This window comes from Mus caroli, chromosome 2, assembly GCF_900094665.2.
Source record: "Mus caroli chromosome 2, CAROLI_EIJ_v1.1, whole genome shotgun sequence".
In the NCBI taxonomy this organism is placed as follows: Eukaryota; Metazoa; Chordata; class Mammalia; order Rodentia; family Muridae; genus Mus; species Mus caroli.
In genome coordinates this window covers 154,867,262-154,878,345 of record NC_034571.1, presented here as the reverse complement: position 1 = coordinate 154,878,345, position 11,084 = coordinate 154,867,262, and the positions used below count along the sequence as shown (strand labels likewise).

General features: G+C 46.1%; 1 protein-coding gene across 3 annotated transcripts in view; it reads right to left on the bottom strand.

Annotated features, from left to right (window-relative positions):
- Nucleotides 1–4,122: 4,122 nt before the first annotated feature.
- The window catches only part of Ift52 (intraflagellar transport 52), a 28,432-nt gene continuing 21,470 nt past the window's right edge, over nucleotides 4,123–11,084 (bottom strand). For 2 of the 3 annotated variants that reach the window (XM_021149314.2, XM_021149303.2), the window contains exons 11-13: nucleotides 9,552–9,639; nucleotides 7,262–7,370; nucleotides 4,123–5,070 (exon numbers count right to left, since the gene is read on the bottom strand). In XM_021149314.2, the coding sequence (XP_021004973.1) occupies nucleotides 4,913–5,070; nucleotides 7,262–7,370; nucleotides 9,552–9,639 (355 nt within the window). In that variant the 3' untranslated portion in view covers nucleotides 4,123–4,912. The remainder of the gene's footprint in view (nucleotides 5,071–7,261; nucleotides 7,371–9,551; nucleotides 9,640–11,084) is intronic. The other variant, XR_002376881.2, reaches the window with a different exon arrangement.

The following is an 11,084-nucleotide window of genomic DNA, read 5'->3' as shown; positions in this document are numbered from 1 at the left end:
CATTACAGATGGTTGTGAGCTACCATGTGGTTGCTGGGATTTGAACTCAGGACCTCTGGAAGAGCAGTCAGTGCTCTTAACCGCTGAGCCATCTCTCCAGGCCCTGGAGGTGGCCTTTCTATGTAACCCAGGCATGAAACTCATGCTATAGCATCAGTTCTCAACCTGTGGGTCACGACCCCTTTGGGGGTCAAATGACTCTTTGACAGGAGTCACATATAGATACACTGCATATCAGATATTGACATTACAATTAACTCATGACAGTAGCAAAATTACAGTTACGAAGTAACAATGAAAACAATTTTATGGTTGGGGTCACCACAACATGAGCACTGTATTAATGGGTTATAGCATTAGGAAGCATTAGACCACTGCTCTATAGCCCATCTTAAAACTTTTTTTTTTTTTTCAAGATAGGGTTTCTCTGTATAGCCCTGGCTGTCCTGGAACTCACTTTATAGACCAGGCTGGCCTCAAACTCAGAAATCCACCTGCCTCTGCCTCCCAAGTGCTGAGATTAAAGACATGTGCCACCACTGCCCGGCCCATCTTAAACTTTTAAATCTGCTTTATCCCATAGCTGTTTTCTAAAGACATAAATATAGGTATCACACAGGCCTATACTACCAGCTAGAAGGAAGCTGGTGTGGGATTAACTAAGTCCAAGAGTTCAAGACCAGCCTAAGCAACATAAGTCCCTGTCTCATAGAAAGGAAAAGAATAACTAAAGTGCCGTGGTGGCTTGAATATATGTGTCCCATGAGAAGTGACATTATTAGGAGGTGTGGCCTTGTTGGAGGAAGTGAGTCACTGGGGAGGTGGGCTTTGAGGTTCTATGCTTAAGTCCCGCCCAGTGCAGGGAAGAAGTAGTCTCTTCCTGGTTGCCTTGGGATCAAGATGTAGAATTCTCAGCTCTTCCAGCATCATGTCTGCCTGCACACTGCCATGCTTCCCACTATGATGATGATGATGGACTGAACCACTCAAACTATAAGCCGGCCCCAATTAAATGTTGCCCCAGTTAAGAGCTGCCTTGGTCATGTTGTCTCTTCAGAACAATGAAACCCTAACTAAGACAAGCACACAGCTGTAACTAAAACTGTGCACATGGCACTTGGGAGGTGTAGGCAAGGTTGCTAAAGATCCAATGGCTGGCCTATAAAGCAAGAGTTGGGGAGTGGGGGACGGGGTAGAAAGAATCTTGGTAGTGTGTTCCCTGAATAGGCATGAAGGCCTGTGTGTGATCTCTATTACCCACATAAACCAGGCCTGCAACCAGAGGCAGAAGCAGGAACATCATTGAAAGTTTGAGCCCTGTTTGTCCTACATGGTAAATTCCAGATTACCCTGGGTTCTACAGTGAAACTCTCAAAAACCAACACCGCAAATCAACCAATCAAACCCACCCAAAACTGCTCCCCCAAAACAGGAAGGGAAACCTTTCATCTATACACCCATTGTACGGTCAAACCTTCCAAAAATAAATGTATATGCCCACACAGACTTTCACATGTATATTAACAACAGCCCCAAACTGAAGACATCCCAAACCCTCAACAACTGCCTGGGTAAACAAATTACAGAGAGAAATTGATTTTGAAATGCTTTGCTAAAAGAAGCCAGAGACCAGGATGATGGCTGCCATCTGTATAAAACTCCTGAAACTGCAATCCCACTTAAAAACGTGACAGTGGTTGAAGAGAAGAGAAGCTCGCAGCGGGACACAGCAAGTTTTCTCCATTTGCATCACTCTAGGGGTCTCTCCAGACTCACTGGAAGAAGCATGGAGCCTGAAGACCGGTCAGTCAGCACCTTGGCTCTTTCCCAGCGCGAGTTCATCCTCAGTCTCCGCAGCTTGACAGCGTGCATCGGCAGAGCTGGCGGCCTCTAGTGGCCGAAACTCAAGCTGATTCCCCTCTATGCAGTGGGAGTCCTAGCTCTCAGCATTGCAAGTTTATAAACACACAGATTTGTCCCTGTTTGTCAACTTAAAGCATATATTTCCATTTATGGTAACACTGGTTGCAAAGAGGGCAGCTGGATGGCTGAAGAGGGTGGAGTTCTTTCCCCTTACAGCCTATAGATCACTGCTCAAGACTTACATTGTTAGTTTTTTTTAGTTTAAAACTAAACCAGAGTTTAGTGACACACATTGCTTTATTTCAGTTTCAGAAGACCTGGTGCCCTCTTCTAGAACCACTGGTACCAGGCACAGACATGGTGGACATACATAACATGCAGATAAAACTTGCATACACATAAAATAAAATAAAAAATTAAAAACGTTTTTTTAAAGACAGGGTTTCTCTGTGTAGCCCAGACTATCCTAGAACTAGCTATGAAGACCAGGCTGGCCCCAAACTCAAGAGATCTGCCTGCCTCTACCTCCCCCTCCCGAGTGCTAGGATTAAAGGCTTATGCCAATAAGCCCAGAAATCCATAGATAAAACAAACAAACCAAACCAAACAAAGCCAGCCAGGTGGTGGCCAGAGGCCTCTAATCCCAGCACTCGGGAGGCAGAGACAGACAAATCTCTGAGTTTGAGGCCAGTCTGGTTTACAGAGGGAGTTCCAGTATGGCCAAGGCTACATAGAGAAACAATGTCTCAAAAAAAAAAAACACAAACAAATAAACAAGTAGACAAACAAACAACATTCCCCAAATTTCTAGAAGGCACACGAACAACAGAGTTTTAAACAGCCCTCTGATGCTTGGACACTGTGGTTTCTGTTGCTGTGGAGTAGAGTTTCTTTATGTCTCTAGCCCAGCCTAGATCCTCTTGCTTAAGCCTCCCAAGTAGCTATGAATACAGGGGTGCTATACTGTACTAGCTGGTGTTTAGAGGTAGCTGTGGATTCCTTTGATTTGAGACAGGGGTGTGTTGTATGGCTCAGGCTGGCCTGGAATTAACTTGGTATGTCAGGATCCTCTCAACCCTCAGCAATCCTTTTCCTCAGCCTTGAAAGTGCTGGACTGCAGACATGAGCCACACTGGTTCTGAACTTAAGGCAATAGTGGATGGGGAACAGATCAGTGGAACAGTGCGTGTCTCCTGAGTATTTCATTATATAATGTCATCACCACCTTTGTCCTATATATTAACACCTGAACTGCCCCCATGTCCTTAATTTTTGTTAGATTTATTTTATTTTGTGTGTTTTTCCTACATGCAGCTATGTGCACCATCTGTGTGGCCAGAAGAGGGAGAGAGATCACTGATCTGGAGTTATGGATGGCTGTGAGCCATATCTGAGTGCTGGGAACTGGAACCCTGGTAAGAACAGCTCTCATCTATTGAGCCATCTCTCCAGGCCCACTCTTTTCTTTTTGAAACAAGGTCTCCATAGCTTAGGCTGGCAATTCACCTGCCTCAGTCTTTCAGATGCTGAGACTACAATCATATGCTATTGTGTTTGGCTCTCAAAATGTGCTGGGATGAAAGGAATATGCTACACGTGTGCCTTATTTTGTATTGTTTCAAAAATTAGTCCATGGAATCAACTTTAGCTTGAGCAGTAACTTCCTGCTAGGCTCTCATCTGATTTTGAACCAGCCCAGAAGTCTGCACAGTATTCTAACAAGCTCAAGCATGAGGTACATCTTCTTTTTTTTTTTTTTTTTTTTTTTGGTTTTCTGAGACAGGGTTTCTCTGTGTAGCCCTGGCTGTCCTGGAACTCACTCTGTAGACCAGGCTGGCCTTGAACTCNTTTTTTTTTGGTTTTCTGAGACAGGGTTTCTCTGTGTAGCCCTGGCTGTCCTGGAACTCACTCTGTAGACCAGGCTGGCCTTGAACTCAGAAATCCACCTACCTCTGCCTTCCGAGTGCTGGGACTAAAGGTGTGCACCACCACACTGGGCACTAGGTACATCTTCAATAAGAGATTCAAATCTTGGGGCTGGAGAGATGGCTCAGCAGTTAAGAGCACTGACTGCTCTTCCGAAGGTCCTGAGTTCAATTCCCCGCAACCACATGATGGCTCACAACCATCTGTAATGAGATCTGGCATTTCTGGAGTATCTGAAGACAGCTACATTGTTGTACTTACATATAACAAATAAATAAATCTTTAAAAAAAAAAAGAGAGATTCAAATCTTGAGCAGGAATGAGAAAAAAGGATATCAATGACATACCGTTTTATAAATTACAAAAGCTCAATCACAGATTTAATTTATGCCAATGAATCATCTCTTCCATCTGGGCACTACAGAGGATGGGCAAACCTTCCACAGCGTTAGAGAAAAACAAGAACAGATACTTTCCTGAGAAGAATTCAAAACCAGAGCTCAGCGGGCGGGCAGAAGGTGCTTTACAGTCGTCAGAAGTTCTGGAATGCCATTTCAGTCACATCAATATCATGTTCCAGATGAGCCAGGAAACACAGAATTTTATTTTATTTAAATTCAGAGCCTGAAACAGGAACTCTTTGGTATTTTGAACATTAATTCGATTCAAACTCACCATTAGCTGGGATAAGTGGGGATTAGCTGGTCTGAAGGCTGATTCTAAGCCCAGGATGAAGTTCTTACAACTCCAGGACAGATTCTGCCCACTGCCACAGCAACCATGTGTCACTCAAGTGCCATTATAGGTTCTGACACAAACAGCACAGCAGACACTGGCATCAGTGTGTACTGAGCCAGCTCTGCTCACTCTGCTGAATGCTGGCACGCTAGATCCCTCCGGCCTGGCTCTACTGTTTCTACACCACAGCACTTACCATCCTCTGGCGTCTAAGTGTTTGCTTACAGATTACGCTACTGTTTGTGGGGACCCTCCAGCTAGAACAGAAGTTCCATTCTCGAAAGATCATCATCTGTTGTTCATCTGGGAGACAGACACTTAGTAAGCACTGAAGAACTAATGAATGTTGCAAAGAGTGAGTGACATCACCTGAAGGGCTGCCACCTCAGTGGGCCTCCTGGTTCAGTTTCTTGAACTCCACCACTTGGAAGAAGATGTGTTCAAGGATATGTTTGGCATCCTGTTGATCCTTTGGAAGTTTGCTTGTTACTCCAAGAATGTCGCCACACTTCCTGACATAGAATTCCAGGTCTTCATCAGTACCTAAACACAGAACAGTCTGGTTAACCCTTAACCCACTCTGTCCAGAATCCAGACACTGGGTTTGAAGTGTTCTCTTCTGCTCACTACTCAGTTCTTCCTACAGTGATGTCATCACAGATGTGCTGCTTGCGTAGATAAAGGCAAAGGTGGCATATTTTGTCATTCTTCAGCAAGACACTCTCATGTCATAGCCCAGGCTGGCCTCAAACTTGTAACAATCTTCCTGCCTTAGACAAGTTCCCTGAGTGCTGGGATTAGAGGAGTGAGCCAACACCCCCAGCCTGGTCTGTTCTAGCTTTCCCACTCCCCAAATCAAGCACTGCACACCACAAAGCACAACAGCAGCCGTAGGGACTCAAGGTACCGGGTTCTAAATATAAAGGGCACTGTGAAAAGGTCAGATACAAAGTTTAAAGTAACATTTATGCAACCCCTGGTGGTGTACATCCAGAATCCCAGCATTTGGGAGGCTGGGGAAAGAAGATTACAAATTTGAGACCAGCCTAGGTGACACAGGAAGACTCTGGCATATAAAAGAAAAATAAGACTTGAGGACATGGCTCAGTGGTAGAGTACCACACTGCAGTGCTGAGGTCCAAGCTCCAGTCCCCAGGGAGGAGGAGTGGCATTTATCATAAGACTATTAGAGAAAAGTAAAGTTGTGGGTTCACTCCTTAGTAAACAGAACAACCCCACCATTTACTGTACATTATCAGAGAACAGCGGGGACTGACATAAGGGGGCTCATACTTGTCCTCACACATTGGAGAGGCTACATCAGGCCTGCCATGAATTTGAGGCCAGCGGAAGTGACCTAGCTGAGTTTCAAAAGCCAGGTTACAATACAGTGTGAAACTCTTGTTTCAAAAACCAAAAAGAAGCAGGGCCTGATGGGAAGTGGACACAGGGGAGTCAGGAGTTCAAAGACAGTCTCAGCCACATACTGAGTTCAAGGTCAGCCTGGCTACATGAACCCTTCTCAACCCTCATCTCAGCCCCTGAAAATTAGAAAAACACAAAGAAAAATGTACTTGTCATACAATGGTCTTCTATAAAGCCATTCCTAGCAGTCCTATATCTAAGATGTGTGTGTAGTCATTACTGCTCTCCTTGAGCTAGGGTAGCACACTGTAGCCAAGGCTGGCCTTGAACTCAGTAATTCTCCTGTCTTAGCCTCCTGAGTGCTGGATTATGTGAACTGTTGTTAACCAAGGTCCATACCACAGATTAAATGTGAGACAAGTGACTACCATTCCTTTCTAGTAGCCATGAAGGCTATTCCCAACTTCGTTGCTTTTTTTTCTTTGAGGGATGGGGTCTCTGATATAGTTCTGACTGTCCTGGAGCTCACAGATCTGTTTGCCCCTGCGTCCTCCTGAGTGCTGGTATTAAAGACATCACTATAATGTACAGCTTGTTGCATTTTTAAAATAAATAATTTCATCTGTGTATGCTCATGTTTTCCCTTAAGTTGTGTTTTTAGGAGTCGGGCCGCTGCTTGCAGTGGGTGGTTAATTTTATGTCTCTTGTCGTTTGGGTTCAGGCCTGTCTGCTGTGCTAGAGACTGAGCATATCAGGAGGGTCAACAGGCAGGAAGACACTTCAATTTGAAGTCTAGAAATCTTTTGGCCTGGACTCCTTTTTCTGTTCTTGTCTTTTAAAAGAATACTTAATTGTTTTATTATTATTACCTGTGAGTGTGCTAGGGCAGCGGTTTGTTCATGACACCCACCTGGAGGTCAGAGGACAACTTTATAGAGTTGGTTCTCTCCTTCCACTTGCAAGTGGGTTCCGGGGCTGAAAGTCAGGTAATCTGCCTTTCTCTACAAGCTCCTTTACCTGTGGACCCATCTTGCCAGCCTGTGAATCTTTCTAATCTAAATGTTCCTGTGACCAATGACCCAGGTCGGATAAATGGATGCCAGGGTTAGTACTCAACTTGGGTCACTTAGTTCATCAGAACCAAGAGGCTATGGGGGTCAAGAGTGACACTTCAGTCTTCTGCACCATGCTTGAGATTAACTGACCTCAGAGGACCGCATTCACATGCAATGAAGACATGCTAAGCATCAATCATCTACCCAGATTCAGTTCTCCAGGAACCATCTTTAAGTATTCTCTTTATGCAAGTCACAGAGGTTCATGGTAAATAAAACTCGTAAGAGAAACAATGTAACTGGCCAGTACTCACACTTGTTGGTGATCTGAGCCAGGCGTGCCTTCTCAGAGGAGAATGTTTCATCTAGGTCAAACAGCTCCAGGGGAGGGGGCGGCAACTCCCGGAAACTCGGAGGGAAGACCTAGGGGAAGTGCAGTCTTTTAGCCAAGAGTCTCTCAGAGCCTAGCAGTGACAAGAGCATGAGCAATGAGAAGCTGACAGAGCCTCCACCCTGGGAGGAGCCTTCCCAGCTCTACCACTTCATCCATTAGGCCCATATCAAGTATGGATGAGTCTCCTGTAAGCAACCAAGCAGAACCAGCTTTAACCACACCACTAAACTGACCAAGCCACTATAACAGTGCCATGGATTCAGCCAAGCCTGGCACTAAGGGTTGTGCAGTGACATCACAACTTGTTCCTATATACTCATGGCTTTCTTTGAGATAGGATCTTGATGGAGATATATATATATATATATATATATATCCACATATCCATCCCAGGGAGACCCCAAACTTCTGGTCCTCTTGCCACAGCCTCCTGAGTCCTGATTTACAGGTGCACATCACTACAGTCAGCTAGCTATTATGTGTTCTTTAGGACCAGAAGTTGCTGGGGAAGCAGATGTATCTTAGTATAGAAAGGGCTAAACTTAACATCCCCAGGTATGACCCATCCCTGAGCTGGTAACTACCAGCTCTCATGACAAGTAACCTAACCTGTAGGATTTGCCTGTTTTTTTAAGGATATAAACATCACCATCAACAATTTCAAGCTAGCAAATTAACAAACTAGCTCTTTAAGATTCCAGAATGTACGGATGCCTTTAATCCCAGCACTAAGGAGGCAGAGACAAGTGAATCTATGGGTTTGAAGGCACCCTGGTCTACAAAGCAAGTTCAGAAAAACACCCCCCCATGAATGAACAAACAAACAAACAAACAAACAAACAAACAAACAAAAAGATCCCAGGATGTATGGGGATAGGGAAAGATAGCCAATGTTCAGTTAATGCTGTACTCAACAGTTGCACAATGCTGAACACATGGCTGCTGTCCTGTAGCTGTTGCTTCTCAACTGAAACGTTGCCCAGGAGAGGAAAACAAAGACTCAGAGGAGTTCGGAAACTTACAAGGGTAGGAAGCTGACAAAGTTACAAGACTCACCAATCTATCTGGAGGTTAGACAAGCTACACGTTGTGGGCAAAGGTGGGTGTTGCTCTCAGGTGGGACACTCCAAGATGCACTTTCCCTGAGTATTCACCTATGCTGGGGTCGGGCTTTTAGGTGATGCAGCTCACTGAGAAGTCCCCCTTTCCTGCTTTCCTGGGCAGAACTCCTCACCATGCTCATATACGTAAGCAACTTAAAATACCTCACTGGTTTACCACAGAGGACTTGGGTGGAATCGTGCTTTTAGTCTGTCACCAGTGTCCTCTAGGGTGAACAAGGTTGTTCATGACTTCTCAGCAAGTCACACTGCAGCTGCCCCCAGGCTGTTAAAATCAAACTAAGGACCTGAGTGCCCAATGCCTGGGCAGGCATCTCAAAGGCTTTCTACCTCAATACCCAGTGTGGTGGCTCAAATGAGAATGGCAACCATAGGCTCAGGTATTTGTACCCTGGGTCCTTAGTTGGTAGAACTATATTGGGAAGGATTAGGAGGTACGTATGCCCTTGCTGGAGGAGGTGTGTCACTGAGGGTTGGTTTTGAGGTTCAAAAGCCCACACCAGGCCCAGTCTTGTGCTCTCTCTGCCTCCAACTTGTGGATCAGATGTAAGCTCTCAGCTGCTGCTCCAATGCCATGCCTGCTTGTATGCTGACGCTCCTTACCAGGATGGTCACGGACTCACCTTCTGAAACTTAGCAAGCTCCCAATGAAATGCTTTTCTTTCATAAGCCGCCTTGGTCATAGTGTTTCTTTTTTTTTTTTTTTTTTGGTTTTTCGAGACAGGGTTTCTCTGTGTAGCCCTGGCTGTCCTGGCACTCACTTTGTAGACCAGGCTGGCCTCGAACTCAGAAATCTGCCTGCCTCTGCCTCCCGAGTGCTGGGATTAAAGGCGTGCGCCACCACGCCCGGCCATAGTGTTTCTTCACAGCAATAGTAAAGTGACTAGGGCACTGAGGCAGTCTCATATATGCCTTCCAACCCCACGCCCTCAAGATGGAATAGTTCAATAGCCAGGAAAGCCCATGCTCTGACTCCTCAGGCCCTCTCCACTTGGAAGTTATAGAGAATGCTAACGATGTGGTGTCTGAGTGTGCTTACAGGCTATGCGCTGGGACTCCATGAGCGTGCCATGCATAGTACAGACTCACCGCAGGCTGAAGGGCTGGCAGCGGCATCTCAAACTGAGGTTGGACGAGCTGAAGTGGTTCATGTTTCACATTTAGTTCCTCGTGAGCCCTGGGTTAATAGGCAGACAAAACATGGGAATGGAGGGGAGACACTGGTAAAGCACAGCTCACTGCTCACACTATGGGCACAGTAACACTATGCAGAAAACATCCAAAGTGTGTCGTCTAAAGAGCCTGGAAAACAGTTCAGTGACGGGGCATAAGCCCAACAAATGTAAAGCCTCAATGCTTCCAGAAAGCAAAACGAAACAAAACATCTGTTCTGGGCTGGTGAGATGGCTCAACAGGTAAAAAACTTGCCACCAGGCTTAATGACCTGAGTTTGATCCCCAGAACCCACATGGCAGAAAGAGAGAACTGACTCCTGTAAGTTGTCCTCTGTCCTTATGTGAGCACGTGCACAGACAGACACACAGACACAGACACACAGACACACAGACACACAGAAGTAGGAGCCTCAGTTGAAGAACTGCCTCCATCAGGTAGGCCCGTGGGACATTTTCTTGACTACTGCTGATATAGGAAGGCCCAGCCCCACGGGCAGTGCCAGCCTCTGAGCAGACTGTCCAGAGTGAGCCAGCCAGGAAAGCACGCCTCTGTCGTTTCTGCTTCACACTCCTCCCTTAAGCTTCCAGCCCTGGCTTCCCTCGATGACCTGGAAGTGTAAGATTAAATAACCCCTTTCTCTCCAAACTGCTTCCAGTCATGTGTTTATCACAGAGACAGACACCAAACTATAACATACAAAACAAAATGCACTGTGATGCCCAGAAAAGAGAGTGCTTCTGCAGAGTCACCTTTGCAGGTCCTTCCTTCTCTGGGGACCTGCAGTCCTGTCAGAGCTGGGAGAACGCCCTCACACCCCATCCCAGCGGCCTTGGCTTTCACCCACGTGTACTGGGACCCTTGTGGCTCACTGTGTCTCTGGACTTGTCTCTCCTACTGGAGACAGCAGTGCAGTATGAGCTGCTTCTGGGGAGCGAGCACATGGAGCATATGAACTTCCCTGTGTTCACTTTCCTCAGCGAGTACTGACTGCACATCACTGCGGACCTGACTGACACGCACACTGTGGCAACGAGACACAAAGGAGGCTCGCCTGAGAAGAGACACACGGCACACAGAACACTAGGTAACAGCGAGGTATTCACAAGTAGTATGAAGAAAAACAAATCAAGGACAGACAGACAGAAAGGGGACTGGAAGTAGGGCTAGTCAGAGGAGCCTGAGTAAGAGAGGGGGAAGTTATCTTGAAAAGTATTCTAAGCTGAGTCAGACATGTGTAGCCCAGTACCCAAAAGGCTATGGAAAAAAGATCATTCCAGGCCAGCCTGGGCTACACTGTAAGTTTCAGGCCAACCTAAAATACAAAGTAAAATCTAATTTAAAAAAGAAAAGAAACAGCCGGGCGTGGTGGCGCACGCCTTTAATCCCAGCACTCGGGAGGCAGAGGCAGGCGGGTTTCTGAGTTCGAGGCCAGCCTGGTCTACAAAG